The 16,541-nt window shown below is 47.8% G+C and overlaps 1 protein-coding gene and 1 long non-coding RNA gene across 4 annotated transcripts in view; one reads left to right on the top strand and one right to left on the bottom strand.

Annotated features, from left to right (window-relative positions):
* Positions 1 to 359: 359 nt before the first annotated feature.
* Positions 360 to 15,604, bottom strand: LOC309329504. 3 transcript variants are annotated; one of them, XR_014151183.1, is made up of 3 exons: positions 15,476 to 15,604; positions 6,069 to 6,185; positions 360 to 770 (listed from the first exon to the last, which is right to left on the bottom strand). It is a non-coding gene; the product is annotated as an uncharacterized lncRNA (long non-coding RNA). The 3 variants fall into 3 exon arrangements; XR_014151184.1 differs by lacking the exon at positions 6,069 to 6,185; XR_014151185.1 differs by lacking the exons at positions 6,069 to 6,185; positions 15,476 to 15,604 and adding an exon at positions 9,272 to 11,711.
* HS3ST6 (heparan sulfate-glucosamine 3-sulfotransferase 6) overlaps positions 15,145 to 16,541 on the top strand; it is a 79,849-nt gene continuing 78,452 nt past the window's right edge. The window contains exon 1 of the mRNA XM_081840326.1: positions 15,145 to 15,922. Coding sequence (XP_081696452.1) covers positions 15,387 to 15,922 — 536 coding nt within the window. The 5' untranslated portion in view covers positions 15,145 to 15,386. The remainder of the gene's footprint in view (positions 15,923 to 16,541) is intronic.

The raw sequence follows: 16,541 nt of genomic DNA, 5'->3' as shown, positions 1-16,541 counted from the left end.
ACGAGGTAAGTTTTGCTAACCATTATGGAGAGGGGGATCTCAACATGGGTGGGGTGGGGTGGGTTTGCCCTTCCTACCACAGTCTGGTATTATCTTGCCTGGTGGCAAGGGAACAAAGCAGCACAGCTAGCATAGCAACACACTTCCCAGTCTTTGGGGTTTCTGGCTTCCTGCTACCTCCTGGATCCAGCTTTCCAATATTCCACCCAGGCCTCATCCTTCCCACCCACCGAGGCAGCTTTGCAAAGGCATCAGCATAAAAAAAAAAGTGCATGTCTGTTTGCATCTGGAAGTCCAACTCTTTCTCCCCCCACCCGCTTTTATTAGTTTTTGTGGTTCGGCAATATTTCACCCAGCAAGACAGTCTGGCTACATTTTATTGCTCAGATTTCTTTGGGAAGGATGCTTTCTCAGCGGGAAACCCAACCTCCTCGCCTTGCAAGTGCCGTTATCAAGAGCTGGAGTCGCTCCCTGAGGGTTTCCATCCACGCATGCGCACTCCCTGGTCATGCACACAAAGAGAGATTCTGTGGCTGCTTGGAAACGGATGTCAGTGGATCTGAAAAGCAGGACTTCTCAGAAGACAGCATCTTGTGCAAATGGGTCCGGGGCCAAGGATTTGTGGAGCCCGGAGATCTGTGCCCACACCATGTCCCCCAAAATGCTGATGTGCCAGCAGGAGACGACTTGCCTCCATCATGGGCTGAGAGAAATCCAGCTGTTCAGCCTCACTCCCTTGCTTCAGAGTGGACATCAATGGCAGCTGCTGCCTAGTGGGCAGAGACCAAAGGACAAGAGGTTACTTGATGGAAGTGTATGAAATTGTGCATGGCACAGGGGAGGCAGAGAAAAGTTCTTCTCCCTCTCTCATAACACCAGAATTTGTATACATCCATGTTGGAAGATTTGGGACAGATAAAAAGAAGTATTTCTTCCCATAGCGAATGATTAAACTCTATCCCGCAGGAGGCAGTGGTGGCCCCCAAGATAACTGGATTTAAAAGAGGATTGGACATATTCGTGGAGGAGGAGAAGGCTATCAGTGCCTCCTGGATGTAATGGCCATGTTCCACAGTTGGAGGCAGCAATGCTTCTGAATACCAGTTGATGGGAAGTGTAGTTTCCCACAGGCATCTGGGAAGAAGATGCTAGACTAGATGGGCCATTGGCCTGATCCAGTAGGCTCTTCTGATGTTCCTATGTCAACATCAGTTGAGAAGTATGCGGGCAGGAAATGCTGCCCGAATAATCCTGACACCATAGGAAGCTGCCATATACTGACTCCAACTATTGGTCCATTGAGCTCAGTATGGTCCACACACAGACTAGCAATGACTGTTTCTCCCAGCCGTAGCTAAGGATGCCAGGAACTGAACCTGGGCCCTTCTGCATGCAGATGTTCTATCACTGAGCTACAGCATGCTCTCTCAAGGGAGGAAGTTCCATAGACTTCGGGCTACTGTTGAGAAGGTCTTGTCTCTCTTGCCTGCCAACCTGCTCTGCTGGGTCTTGGGACTCACAGGGGAAGATGAATCAAGAAACAAGTGCACCAAAAGATCAAAGCAAATCAGGACCCTGGTCAACTCCCTGTGAGTCCTGCTGGCAAAGGTTTGGAAGATGTTGTCTCAGCCAATGCCTTCTTCTCCTTGGATTTTAATGGCATTGCAGGACCGTAGGAGGGTTTCTATCCTGGCCACCTGATGGCTACATTTTTATTGCTTCTCAATTACAATCACTCATCAAGTTTGGCTTCTTAATGATTTCCATAAAGCCACCAGAACAGCCACCTTCTCTTCATGCCCAGATATTTCTCAAGGTGCTGAGAAATATCAGACTATTCTCAACTGCCTCAATCCTTTTTTTTAATATATAAATATTTATTAAAGTTTTTTGAATACAAATGCATAGATAATAAACAACATTACTTATATCATAACATAATTTCGTCACTTCTTTGGACTCCCTCACGTCTCCCGCTCCCACTTACATCGTTAAAAAAAAAATTCCAAGCAAATTACCATCTTGTTTACAATCTTATATCCGCTCATTTAAGTAAAATCTAGCAGTTCTCCAAAAGATTTATATTTTCCTTAATCTCACTTATCGTCAAATTCAGATCTAATTCAGTGGTGGACAATTATTTGTGATCTAGCATCCTTCTTAACATTCAGCCAAATTACAATATTTTTGTAAATAAATCTTAAATTTCTTCCAGTCTTCTTCAACCCTCTCTTCTCCCAGGTCTCGGATTCTGCCAGTCATCTCGGCCAGTTGCATATAGTCCATCAGCTGCATCTGCCACTCTTCCAGTGTGGGTAGATCTTGAGTTTTCCAACTCTTAGCGATGAGTATCCTTGCTGCCGTTGTTGCATACATGAAAAATGTTCGGTCCTTCTTTAACACCTTCTGGCCGACAATACCCAGAAGGAAGGCCTCTTGTTTCTTAGTGAAGGTATACTTAAATACCTTTTTCAACTCATTATATATCATTTCCCAGAAGGCCTTCACTTTAGGGCAGGTCCACCAGAGGTGAAAGAATGTTCCTTCATATTCTTTACATTTCCAACATTTATTATCAGACAAATGGTATATTTTGGCAAGTTTAACTGGGGTCATGTACCATCTATATATCATTTTCATTACATTTTCCTTCAGAGCATTACATGCAGTGAAGTTCAGCCCAGTGGTCCACAACCTTTCCCAGTCCTCAAACATAATGTTATGCCCAATGTCCTGAGCCCACTTTATCATAACCGATTTAACCATTTCGTCTTGTGTATTCCATTTTAACAGCAGGTTATACATTCTTGATAATACCTTAGTCTTTGGTTCTAACAATTCTGTTTCCAACTTCGATTTCTCCACCTGGAACCCTAACTTTTTATCATTTTTGAAGACTTCTTTAATCTGAGCGTAATGTAACCAGTCTCGCACTTTATCCTTCATTTTCTCCAAACTCTGCAATTTCCAATTGTCTCCATCTTTTTTCTAATATTTCCCAATATTTTGGCCATTTGGCCTCCATATTGGGTCTTTTTCGGGCCTTAGCTTCCAGAGGTGAAAGCCACCTCGGAGTTTTGTTTTCCAATAAGTCTTTGTATTTTGTCCAGACATTAAATACTGCTTTCCTGACAATATGGTTCTTAAAGGCCTTATTGATCTTAACCTTATCATACCATAAGTATGCATGCCAACCAAAAGCATTGTTGAAACCTTCCAGGTCCAGTAAATCAGTGTCTTCGAGAAGTAGCCAGTCTTTTAGCCAGCAGAAAGCTGCGGCTTCATAGTACAGCTTTAAGTCTGGCAGGGCAAAGCCCCCTCTTTCTTTCGCGTCAGTTAGTATCTTAAACTTAATTCTGGGCTTTTTGCCTCAACTGCCTCAATCCTGTGGGGCTAAGGGTAATTGGGAAGATGCAAGGCAAGAGCGGTGCTTCGTACAGAGATGGTGCGACCACACTCCTCTGTGCATGGCTACTTTCGGTTTTCAGCAACTTTTCTCTTACTTACTCATTTCTCTTAGCACACCATTAAGGGAATGAGAGACATGTACCCTGAGAAATCAGCGAATTGAGGAAAGGTTGCTGAAAACTCAAAGCAGCCATGCACGGAGGAGTATGCCCACTTCATCTCTGCATGAATCACCGTTCTCACCTTGCCTCAACGTCTGGTAGTCTGGAAATGTCTGTCCACCCTGACCAGAAACCTTTCACACCCCAACGCAACCACAGCAGCTGATGTTTCTTCTATGAGAGACAGTTTAATCCACTTTCTCTGTCTTTGCAGTAAAAACCCTGCCTGTTAATATGGATCAAAGAGAAAGAACTCACATCCCAGAAACAGGTTTGAGCTCTCTGATGATTTCGTTTTACTTCTCACCACGTTCCTTTATAAAGCCATTTGTGATCTGACTCTGACAGAAAGACCCACGAAATCCACAGGCGAGCATGGATGGCAGTTCTGCCCGTGAGGTTACAAAAGACTTCTCAGCATGGAATCTCTTGTTTGCACTTGCTCCAAACACATCTATCTCCGGAGGGCCAACGTCTTCCAGACTTCGCTGCTCCCTGAAGGGGGATTTCTCTGCTTTTATTTAAGAGACAAGATTTAAGTTCCCATCATCCACAATGTTTTGGGAATTCCAAGAGAGCATTGGTTTGACACAGAGCATTTTCAACAGAAATAAAATGGAAACGACAGCCATCAGTTTGGATACTTTGAAAAATGGCAAGTCAAATTCATGGAAGAGAAGGCTTTCAGCAACTACTAGCTAATGATACCTTGACAGTCAGAGACACTAATATTGGGGCTCTCAGGTTGGGAGAGTGCTGTTGCACACATAGTGGGGCATGGCTGGAAGGGAAAGTGGAGTCTGGAAGCTTCATGCAGGAAGCTGATGAAGGTTGAAAGGGAAGGGATAGGACATCATTCCAGCCTGAGGGCCACATTCCCTTCTGGGCAACCTTCCATGGGCTACAGGCCAGTGGTGGGCAGGGCTGGAGACAAAAGTGGGTGGGGCAACAAAGGCAGTTTTTCCTATGCACAGCAGTCTACTTTCTTCATGTAGCCCTTTTGCCAGGAGTGAGCCAACAGTAAATTACACCGTGCAAGTGCAAAAATAATACCTCCTTAATCTCCTCTCCAGGTCCGTCCGTCCCCCCCAAGCAATCGGAGACCTTGTCTGTGTGCAACTAATCTCTCCTCTACCCTTTTCAGGCCTCTTCTGGTTCTGGCAGACTAGAGGGGAGGGAGCAGCAGGAGGCAGAGACACTTGTGCCTCTTCAGCAGCCAGACTCATATCTGTCTCTTGGCTTCCCTCCTCCCTCCTCTCCTGCTTCAGCCGCTGCCTCTGATTCTGGGCTCCTCTCTACCACAGACTCTCCCAGCTCACTAAGCCCTGTTACCTCGTCTTCAGCTTCTGACACCTCCTCCTCTCAGTCTTCTCCCTCTGAGCACGCATCATTGTCCACCACCAGTACCCAGGCAGCCGAGCCTTCTTCCCTTGGGGGTTCCCTGGCTCATTCCTCCCACCATGCCTCTGCATCCAACCAGTCCAGAACACCTCTCTATTGTACATCCAGGATAGCAAGAGGCATGGTCAGGGTTTGTGGGCACATCCCAGGCAAAAACACTCAAGGACGGTATGAACCAAGGCCAGGAAGCCCTGGAAGAGTCCTCAGGGCCTGGCAAAGAGGTCCAGAGAACTGCATTTTAGATTATCTCATCACTTATCAGCCTGCCAGGAGGAGCATCTTGTAATTACTGATCATATGGGAAAAATTTTTCAGCTGGAAAGTGAGATTCCCTTTGCCACAAATAAAACAAAGCAAAGTAGGAACTGAGAGCAAGTGCAGTGTAGTGGTTAGAGTGCTCACCTACGGCCAGGTAAGATGCAAGTTCAATTCACTTCTCCCATCAGCCATGAAGCTCACTGGGAGGCCTATGGCCAGTCACTATCTCCCGGGCTAGCCTACCTCACAGGGTTGTTGTGGAGACAGAATGGGAAAGAGTGAGGCTCTGTCAGCCAGCCTCAGGATGGTGGGAGTGGGCAGCACCCACACTGCCCCTCCCCACACAACGCAACAGGTCTGTCCTTTTCACCATAGGCAATCTGTGTGGGTCTCTGGGATATCTCAGTTGGTAGAGCAGGGTTATGGGTTTGAGCCCCATGTTAGTCAAAATATTCCTACATTGCAGGGCGCTGGACTAGATTATACTCAACGAATCTATTATTCTATGATTCTGCTTGGACTCTCAGCATCATCAAAACACCCTCTGGTTGCAGCAAAGATTGCTAATCGAATAAGGTGGTCTCCGTCCATTTCATTGATTAGGGGAGAGCTCTGGAGCCCATCTCTTTCATCCCCCACGTCAATGTGCAAGCCATATTTCCCCTTCTCACCTAATTGGATTGTTTGGAAAGAGCTGTTTGCCAATCAGCGGGAGAGCAGGGAGCTTCTTTGATCATAAAGTGCTTCTTTCCCTTGGGACCCCAACTCCTCTTTGCTCTACATAGAAAACATGACTTTAAAACAAAAGACCCCAGAAAATCAAATGCTCCAGTGTGTCACCTCATCAGGCTGCAACTCGCTAAGGGAGTCTGCTCTGAAGGTGAATCCACAGTGCAGGAGCCACAGGGAGAGGCATACTCTGGCTGGCTGGCTGGCTTTCATCTTCTTTATTGATTTCTAGTGGTCAAACATAAGGGAAGAAACAAACACTGAATTGTGGAAATCAGGGTACGGCATGGGGCAACAGAGCTAAAGGTCTGCCCACTCACACCAGTTCCACTTCAGAACAAACTGTGCCTCACCTGAGACCCAGGAATGGAACTAGGGATGCTCAGGAAGGACCCAAGGGTGCTGTGCCTGAGAATGGCTTAACCTGTCCTTTTCAGTTTCATAGAATCGGAGTTGTAGAGTTGGAAGGGATCTTAAGGGTCATCTAGTCCAACCCCTTGCAATGCAGGAATCTTTTGCCCAACATGGGGCTTGAACCCACAACCCTGAGATTAAGAGTCTCGTGCTCCACCAGCTGAGCTGATAGGTAGGTTTCTCTTCATTTCCCCTTTCCCCCCAGTCCTAAGTTCGGTTCTCCACATCACTGCATCATTTTGTGGTTTCCTTTCTAAATCATGAAAATTTAGTGGGAAAGGCTGTAGCTCAGTGAGTAGAGCACCTGCCTTGCATGCAGAAGTTCCCAGGTTCAATCCCTGGCATGACCAGGTAAGCCTGAGAGACCCTGCTTTTCTGACACCCTAGAGAGCTGCTGCCAGTCAGTATAGACAATGCTGAGCTAGATGAACCAATAGTCTGACTCAGTATAAGGCCTGATACATTTATTTTTTCTACGTAGTTCCATGAAACAAATGTATTTCTGCATGCTATTTTTCACTCATACGAACAGTTTTATCCACACATCCCAGCTTCTGCACTTCTGCACACATCACTTGGCTGGAGAAATACACTGCAAAATTTGGAGAACTCTGTGAATTTTGAAGGGTGTCTGTGTTTCGCTTTGCAAAACACTGTTTCAGAAAGTGTGAATTAGGTAGATTCGTCTCTAAATGTGAACTGAATTGAATTTCTCCCCATTCACCAGATGCAAACTTTGGTAAATGTAGCACACAAGGTTCTCAGCATCTCTGCAGTTCCCAGCAGTCCTCTTCAGGATTATGTAGATCATTGTCTTCATCTCTGATTAGTATTGTAAACATCACAGCTTTTGCTGGGGATTGGTGTGGGTGTTTGAGGTGGGATTTGGAGCTCTCAGGATCTGCAGACTAACTTCCTTTCCCTAATATTCCTTTTCTTCTCCCCAAGGCCTTTGGATAACAAGCAAAGTGAGCTGGGGACTTTATCTAGTCCTAATGCAATAGCTCCTATGTCTTCCCATTGAAAACCTCCTGTGTACTTTTTTTTTTCATTGTTAAGTCCCTCAGCAAATCCCAGCAGCTGTGTTCAAGCAAGCTTCTACTTGCCCACTGGGGGGAGCCGTTTCCCCCATCTTTTCCCAGGACTGGGAAATGTAAAAATGCCCTTTGGACGGATTGCCCAACGCACCGTTCCGTATTTCTCAATCCTTGCTAATAATAATAATATCTCCACTTGGGTTTTATAATCTGCATTCCCAACCCAACGGACTCGCAAAGTGGCTAGCGGCATGTAAAATCATGCCATAAAATCAACACTGTCAATTAAACTAATGGAACAACAAGCCGAAGCATGAAGTTGCTGGAAAAGAAAGGAGAAGTCTGCCTCCAGTGAGTAGCCGGAAGACTTAAGCGCTCTCCTAAAAGAATCCTGATGCAACTGGTCAGGTGGACTGGGAATTCAGGGGTAGGCAGGGCGAAGTAGTGCTGTAACTAGTAAGGCCTCATCTCAACTCTTCCCTGCCCAGGAACCAGTACCAGAGCAAGTTCAGAATGGCTGTAGAGCAGGCGTTCACAAACTAGGCCACATCTTCCAACATTTCTTAGATGCAAATAGGGACATTCTCTTCCACATCAGGAGGGTTCTCCCATGTTTGATCTCCCCTTGCACATAGTTGTCATTTACACATCTACATCTGTCACCTTGAGCCAACTGCAACCTCCCTGCCTAACCTACTGTTGCACAAAGCACACACACTTGTGCACCTGCTTGGTCACCTGTTGCCCAGTGTCACCTGCTTTCCTTTCCCTCTTGTAGGATTTGGTTTCTGAATGCGCTTTGCTGAGTCAGGCCGTATGCACAGAGACTGGCTGCCTTGCCTCACTAGGCCTTTTTGGGTGACAGAATGTTTATTCCTTTAATAACTGCAGTTTGCTAAGAGTGCTGGGAAGTGTAGTTCTGTGAGAGGTATACCACAGTTCCCAGGATTCTCTGGGAGAAGCCATGAGCTTTAAACATGCTTTAAATGTAGGGTGTGTGCGCACCCTTAAAGAGTATGATGTTGAGCATCTTCAAAGTATGAGATGGAAGCTGTCCAAGAACCACTTGGAAATGAAGAGGCCAAACAATCTGGGATCCAACTGCGTGAGGAATGGTATTAAAACACATTTTTAAAAAAGGACTTGGCAAAAAAAAAAAAAGGACTGAAGACATGAAGCATGGACAGTAGTGATTGATTTTTCGGAAACAGAATTCCTGAAGTCCCCTTTTGAGGTTGCAGTTAACCGCATGGAACTTTTAGGCCCCTTGTTCCTGTTTCTGATCCATCTCTGCCACAGACTCAATATTCAGGGAAGTTTTTAATGTGTGACATTTTAGTGAATTTTTGGTCTTTGTTGGAAGCTGCCCAGAGTGGCTGTGGAAACCCAGCCAGATGGGCGGGGTACAAATAATAAAATTTATTATTATTATTATTATTATTATTATTATTATTATTATTATTATTATTATGTGTCCTTGGGCAAGTCACTTTCTCTTATTAAGATGGAGACATGCCAAAGGTGAAGAGCTGTATCCAGCTAAATCCTACCAGATTAAATTCATGGGAATGAATGGGCCAGCTTTTGTCATGTTCATTGATTTCAGTGGGTCTCTTCTAAGCATAGCCAGCAAGCACTGAAGAAAACCGCGAGAGCAAAACAACCAGCTGACTTCAAAGTGCTTTACCGAAAAGTGAGACTGTTGTTGCCCCCTCCCCCCACATCCGCTCCATCTCTGGTCTCCATATTTGAAAGCACACTAGAATCTTTGCTCCCTTGCCATCTGCTGATAATGTCCGCTGCAGATCCTTTTACAGAGCTGTGGATTTGGAGCTGAGCAGCAAAACATAACCCTCCACCTACCATTAGGCAGAGTGAAGCAGTTGCTTCAGGCAGCAGATCAGGGTGGGGAGAGAGATGAACGGCTAGATGTTCCGTTCTGGTTGCCTCGCCTCAAAACAGAGACTATTGTAGAGTTGGGAAAGGTTCAGAAAACGGCAGCCAAAATGATCAAGGCAACTTCCCTATGTGAAAAGGCTGCAGCGTTTGGGACATTTTTAGTTTAGAGATAAGGTGAGTGAGAAGTGACATACAAAAGAAGTTTATATAAAATTATGCCTGGCATGGAGAAAATAGAAAGAGAAAAGTTTTTTTGCCTCTCACCACTAGAACTCGTGGGCATCCAATAAAGCCAAATGTTAGAGGATTCAGGGCAGAGAAAAGAGAATCCCTCTTCATACAGCACTTAGTTGAAGGATGGAACTTGCAGCCAAAAGAGACAGGGATGGCCACCCACTTGGCTTTGAAAGAGGATTAGATAAATTCGTGAAGGAGGAGAAGTCTATCGGCAACTACTAGCCAGGATGGCTATGCTCTGCCTTCATGGTCAGAGGCAGGAGTGCTTCTGAATCCCAGCTGCTCAGAAGTGCAGGACGGGAGAGCGCTTTTGTGCCTGTGGGATTCCTTCAGGTATCTGGTTGGCCACTGTGAGAACAGGATGCTGGACCAGATGTGCCATTGGTCTGATCCAGCAGCCAGGCTCTTCTTACTTTCTGAAGATGTGTAAAGATGGAGCTGTGTGTGCCATATGGCCTCGCCAATCTGCACCCCTAAGCTAGCCTGCTCCCCTAAGGTATGGTGAATATACTGCCCCATTGCTGAGTGCTGTGGTAAGAACAAAGTGCCCCACTGGGTGGCTCATGTTATGTTATGGTTATGTACTTAATTCGTTCCTGTTCTTAACCTGAAACTGTTCTTAACCAGAAGCACCACTTTAGCTAATGGTGCCTCCTGCTGCTGCTGTGCTGCCGCAGCACAATTTCTGTTCTCATCCTGAAGCAAAGTTCTTAACCCGAGGTACTATTTCTGGGTTAGCAGAGTCTGTAACCTGAAGCATATGTAACCCGAGGTACCACTGTACAAGCAATGAGAGCAGACACCTCCTTCTCCTTCTCCTTCTCCTTCTCCTTCTCCTTCTCCTTCTCCTTCTCCTTCTCCTTCTCCTTCTCCTTCTCCTTCTCCTTCTCCTTCTCCTTCTCCTCCTTCTCCTCCTCCTTCTCCTTCTCCTTGAGCAGCCAAATGTTTTGGAACATCCCAGTCCTCCACATGCATAGACAAGATTCCTCTGAATGCCAGAGCTGGAGACTAACAGCAGACACCCATCACTCTCATATTTTGCTCCTGAGTGGTCAGAGTGCTGGGCTGGAAGGAACATTTTCCAAACTGGCTCAGCAAGTCATCTGTTTTGGAATTGTTGCATAACATCAGAAGAGCCTGCTGGATCAGGTCCATCATCTTGTTCCCCTGATACCCATGGCAATCCTGCAAGCAGGACCTGTGTGCAGCAACAACTCCCCCCTCTTGTGATTCTAGTGACTGGTATGCAGAGGCCCCCTACCTCCAACTGAGGAGGGAGAATGGATCCACTTGCTGCGTGGTGACAAAGACGCTCCCTTCCTCCTCCCCAAAGCCATACATCTTCTTCCCTCTATGCTATCACTTGGGAGATTCAGAAGTCCTAATTATATTCAAAACAGATAATTATATTAATGGGCTAATTAACGCTTTTGCTGATTGTAGCTATAAAAAAGGATGGCACAAAATGGGGATTTGGTGCTGGGAAGCAGATGTACAGAAGCAAACAGATGCATTTCAATGAAGACGAGAGCGGACGGTGCTTTTGTAGAATACTGTTGCGCTCATGTCCAGCTTGAAGGCTTTCCAGAAGAGGCATCTATCTGGTTGGCTCCTGGGAGAACATTCCTGGATGTTGGACTAGACAGCCTTTGGTCTGATCCAGCAGGGCTCCTCTGGGATCTTTCTCAGACACAGAGACTTTCCAGACACAGTCCAGTGGGAACGTCTCCTGCACAAACCACAGCCGTGATCTTGGTGTTGGACTTGTCCATGGGAATCTTCTACTGGATTTTACTCTCTATACTCCACAGGGTTACATTTCTAGTTTTGTGAAAGATAGAAATGGCTCCATGCTTCCATTCCTATGACCGGCGGGTTATTTGGGGCAGCCTTTATTGGCTCAGTACCCTTCAGAAAAGGGAGTCCTGGAGACTCCTTGTGAAACACCAAGGTGTTTCAGATACGCAGCAGCAAGTGTACACCCTGCCAGTCCCACAACAATGTCAGCTGGATCCAGCTCCAACATTCCTGAGAGACCACCTCCTTCCCTACAGACCATCCCTGGTGTTAAAATCAGCTGAAGGAGACCCCTGGTTAGCTCCACCTCCCACAGAAGTTTGGAAAACCCAAAAGCATTCTCCCCTCCTGTGATTTCCAGCAACTGGTATTTAGAACTGAAATATACTCAGAGTCGAGTGTTGATTTCATGCTCTTTATTCAGCTCATAGTAGTGAGGAGGAATGAAAGTTCCCCCAAAATGTCTGCTTTATATACATTATTTACACAATGGGCCTCACGTGATTGGGTAATTCCGGGATTCTCCTGTAGGACAATCAGGTTGCGGATTCACTTTCACCTGGAGTTGGATTGGGTGGCTCCTGTGGACCAATCAGACTGCTGCATTCTGAATTCTATTTTTCTAGGACCAATTAGACTGCTGCAATTTGGATCCTATTCAACTCAGTACATAACAAGAACATAGCCATTGTGGCTAGCATTCTCCATGAATTGGTCCAGTCATCTTTTAAACCATCCAGGTTGGTAGCCATCACTGTTTCCTGCAGGAGTGAGTTCCATAGTTCAACTATATGCCGCATGCAGCACTTTATTCCCTTTGCTCTGAATATTCCAACATTGGAATATTGGATGTGGACGACTTCTAGCAACATGAGGGAGAAAGAACTTTTCTCTAGCCACTGTCTCCAATCTTATGCACCATTTTAAAAAGCTTCTATCATGTTGCTTGTTACTTGCCTTTTCTCTAAGCTAAGAAGTCCCAGATGCTGCAACCTTTGCTCACAGGGTGGAACATTTGAGACTTGCGAAAGAACATTTTTCTGACGGAATGTGTCCTTCCCCAGCAACTAACCTTCTCCAGCTGAATACCCCCCCCCCCACAAAAAATGCTCCAGGTCACCAGGCCTTTCCTTTAAACTCATTTTTAAATTGATGGTTGATAATGGAACTACACGCATTCAATCTGTATAATGCATGTATTTGTGTGTCTACGCGCACCTACACAAAAACTCCTGTACCTCTTTAATTAAAGCTGACATTTGTGAGGGCTAATTGTTAATTGCCCAGCATGTGGCTATCATCAAACTAATTGCTGTTTATTTATGACATGTTTCCCATCTTTGATTTAAAACTCGGCAGGGAAAAAGGCGGTCTTTTGTGGCAAATCACTTCCCATGAGGTAAGTGATTTGAAACAATAATTACAGTCCCCAAAATGTGGAGGTTGTTGTTGCTGGCGGTGGAAATCAGATGTGAAAATATTTGTTCATTGTATGTAGGCTGTAAAACATCCTCTCCCCCACCCCCTCTCAATTAACCTAGCAGTTCTTCTGCTCAAATCTTGTTTGATCTTCCTTTAATTCCAGTTTTGGGTGGGGGCAGGGAAGTCATAAAACTAGTAAAGACACATTTGTCTTTGATTTGTATCGTTCCCCGTCCTGAAGGTTCAAGACAGATTGTAAATTACATATTTTGTAACATGTTAAAATGATCACCTTTGTCCTGTTCCTCTAGAAATAGAAAACAACACAGAGAGAGAGAGAGAGAAAGAGAGAGAGAGAGAGAGAGAGAGAGAGAGAGAGAGAGAGAATGAGTTCCCCCTAGATTTTCAATGTGCTTTATGTTTACTTTCAGAGATCATGGGTCTTCATGGCATTGTGACAGATCATTCTGGAGACCTGCTGTTCAGGTGTTCTGCAAGATGGAAATAATATGGCAGTAGTCTTACCTTGACAGATGACTCCAGCCACCTCCAACTGCCCCCAAACCTCAGAATTCACTTTGCAGTCCTCCGTGATAATAGAGAGCCATCTGGAGACTCCTAGACATACTAAAGGTCAGTAGGTGTTTAAATTTAAGAACATAAGATGCACCTCCTGGATCAGGCCCATCTAGTCGAGCATCTTGTTCTCACAGTGGCCAACCAGATACACTAGTGGGAAACTTGCAAGCAAGAACTGAGCTGAACAGCACTCTACCCTCCTGTGGTTTCCAGCAACTCGTATTGAGAAGCATGACTGCCTCTGCCCATAGAGGCAGAGCATAGCCATTGTGGCTAGCAGCCACGGGTAGCCCTCTCCTCCATGAATTTGTCCAATCCTCTTTTAACGCCATCCAAGTGGGTGGCCATCACTGCCCTCTGCAGGACCAAGTTCCATAGCTGAACTATGTGCTGCCTGACACTGGAGCCATCTCCAGGGGACAGTGGGTGCTTTGGCACCCACAATAATATATTTGTGGGGCTGCACCCCCCCCAAGTCAACAGGCAACATTAAAGCCCTTCATTGTGGGCACCTACAATCTTTGGTGTGAGATGGCACCTATGCTGCCTGAAGAAGTCTTTAATTTCTAGCTGATGTGCCTAATACCAAAAGGCATCCAGATGGCCCTCCAAATGTTGCTGGACTACAACTCCCATCATCCACTGACCTTTGGCCATGGTGGCTGGGGTGGGGCTGTAGTCCGAAACATCCAGAGGGTTGAGGAAGACTGTACTGAGCTATACTGTTGGTCTGTCTCAGGGCTGCAAAACCCTTCAGATGGTCCTTCAGATGTTGCTGGACTACAAATCCCATCATCCACTGACTTAGGCCATGCTGGGTAGGCTTGGAGGGACCACACATCCACCCCCACCTCAACTGAGGAAGCAGCTAATTGCCATCAATCCTGAGCCTACGTCCAATTTCACTGAATGTCTAGTATCTAGGTCAAAGTAAGTGGGAAAGAGTGAAAAATGCCCCTTCCGTAACTGGGGGTGGGGTGGGGTGGCGCTTTGCTTTATTGGCTTTTATTACTCCATCCTTCTCCAACCCGATGCCCTCCAGATGTTGCTCCCGTCACCCCAGTTCCAGTCCAACCCCATCTTGTTGCACCCCTAGTTAAATACGGTCGAGTTGTTCTTTTTAGCACCCTTCACGTCTTATGGTGATGCATTTTGAAATAATTCAACCACACGAAAAATTTAAACAGTAAGTTCTTTCGCTGTGCTCTATTATCTGTTACAAATGCCGACGCTTCCGGACCACTCTCGGGGCTGCAAACCTGTATCTACTTGAGGGAAGGCGCCTCCATTGAAACCAACGAAGCCTGCCTGAGCTCGGGCTGAAACGCGCGTCTGCTTGGCGAGCTGACAAATTTGCAAAGTTTGAGGGGCCCGTTCCATACTTACTGGGAAGTAGCCCCTCTTTAAAAATGGAATAAAAACCAGCGGTGTTTTATCCTGGCGCATGGAAACCCAGCCTCGCAGCACCTGATCCTACGCGCGCGAGCAGTTACTCAAGCAGGCGCGCGTAGGATCGCCCCTTTCAGCTCTTTGGGGTTCCCGGGGAGATGGCAGGCGCTCCTGGCGCGCATCTCCGAGGGACTCTGGGCTAGTCCGTTTCCCGGCGCGGCGTCTTCCTCGGGAGCCGCGCGAAGTGAAAGTGACCAGCCCTTCGAGGGGGCGGTGCCAGCGGTGGGTGTGAAAGTGACCGGAGCCTGCTGAATGGTGCCGGGAGGGAGAGAGGCAGGGGAGGGCGCAGCTGACTCTCCTCGCGGAGTAGGGGGGGGGGACTCCTCCGTTTGGTGAGGAAGGAGACGGGGGGGGGAGAAGAATTGGGGACCTTCTGGACGAGGACAGGCGGGCGCAAGCTCCACTTGGGCTGAGACTGAGAGCGAGAAGAAGGAGCCGCGGGAGCCGCGGGAGGGGGGACCTTTCCCGGGGCGGCGGCGGCGGCTCCCCGAAGGAGCGATGTCCCCTCCGGGCCGCGCTCCTGCTCCTCCTGCTGCTGCTGTCGCTGCCGCGGGTGGCGGCGCCGTGGTCCCGCGTCCCCCGGGGCCGGCCCCCCATGGGATGTAGCCGCGGCGGGCTTCTCCGGGCGCACGTCGGGGGGCTGCTGGGTGCGCGCGCCCCTCCCCGCGCCCCTCTGCTGCTCACCATGCTGCTGCTCTTCAGCTACTTCTTCTACTGCCTCACCGGCTCCTGCGAGTCCCTCCGCCCGGGGGGAGCGGGCCTGATCCGACGAGCGCAGCCGCACGACGAAGGGAACCCCCCGCACAAGCTCCTCTTGTTGCTCCCGGGACTGGGCGGGGACGCCGCCGCTGCCGGGGAGGACGAGGAGTCGGCGGCCGGCGGGGCCAGGCTGGAAGAGGAGGACAACGACGGGGGGGACGGCCGGATCGGGAGCCCCTCGGCCGGAGGAGGCTTGCCCGTGGCCAACGGCTTTGGGAGTAAAAAGTTTCCGCAGGCCATCATCGTGGGCGTCAAGAAAGGCGGCACCCGGGCGCTGCTGGAGTTCCTGCGCATCCACCCGGACGTCCGAGCCATCGGGGCCGAGCCGCATTTCTTCGACAGGTGCTACGAAAAAGGGCTGCTTTGGTACAGGTAAGGCAGGTGCCTCCGTCTCCACCTACCCCTTTCCCACGGTTTTAGGGGGCATCCGACACGTGCGTGCACAAGCACACACTTAAGGTGCCAATTTGAATAAAATATTGGGGGGCAGGTATGTCCCACTGCATGTTTTATTTGGGGCGAGTGGCGAAGATACCTCGGCCCCTAGGAGTTGGCTCCTATCGACATCCACACACACACCAAGGGTGTCGCTAGGAGTCCCAGCACAGGCAGGCAGGCACATGTCCCTAAGCAGAGTCCATTGCATTTCATTTTTCTATCTATATTTGAAGTCCTCTCTTTGCTACGACCAGATCAGAGTTTGATCACAACTCTGGGGTGAGATGAAACAGACATTTTAAAGCAGCCCATTGTCTGGGGGGTGGAATAGATTGGCCTGAGTAACAGGATGGTCAGTCTCACACCCTCTCAACCTCCCTCCTGAAATCAGAGAGCATGGAAACACAGAGTCAGGCCATCTAACTCAGAACTGTCTGCACTGACTGGCAGCAGTTGACTGTCGAGGGGCTCCAGGGAGGGAATGAACCGGAAGCTAGCTGTCATGGGTCAATCTTGAGTTCTGTCACTGAGCTACAGCCTCCCACCCAAAGGT

This window comes from Podarcis erhardii (assembly GCF_964252035.2).
Source record: "Podarcis erhardii genome assembly, chromosome: 14".
NCBI classification, from domain to species: Eukaryota; Metazoa; Chordata; class Lepidosauria; order Squamata; family Lacertidae; genus Podarcis; species Podarcis erhardii.
Note: the sequence above shows the minus strand (reverse complement) of the source record. Positions and strands in the feature narration are given on the sequence as shown.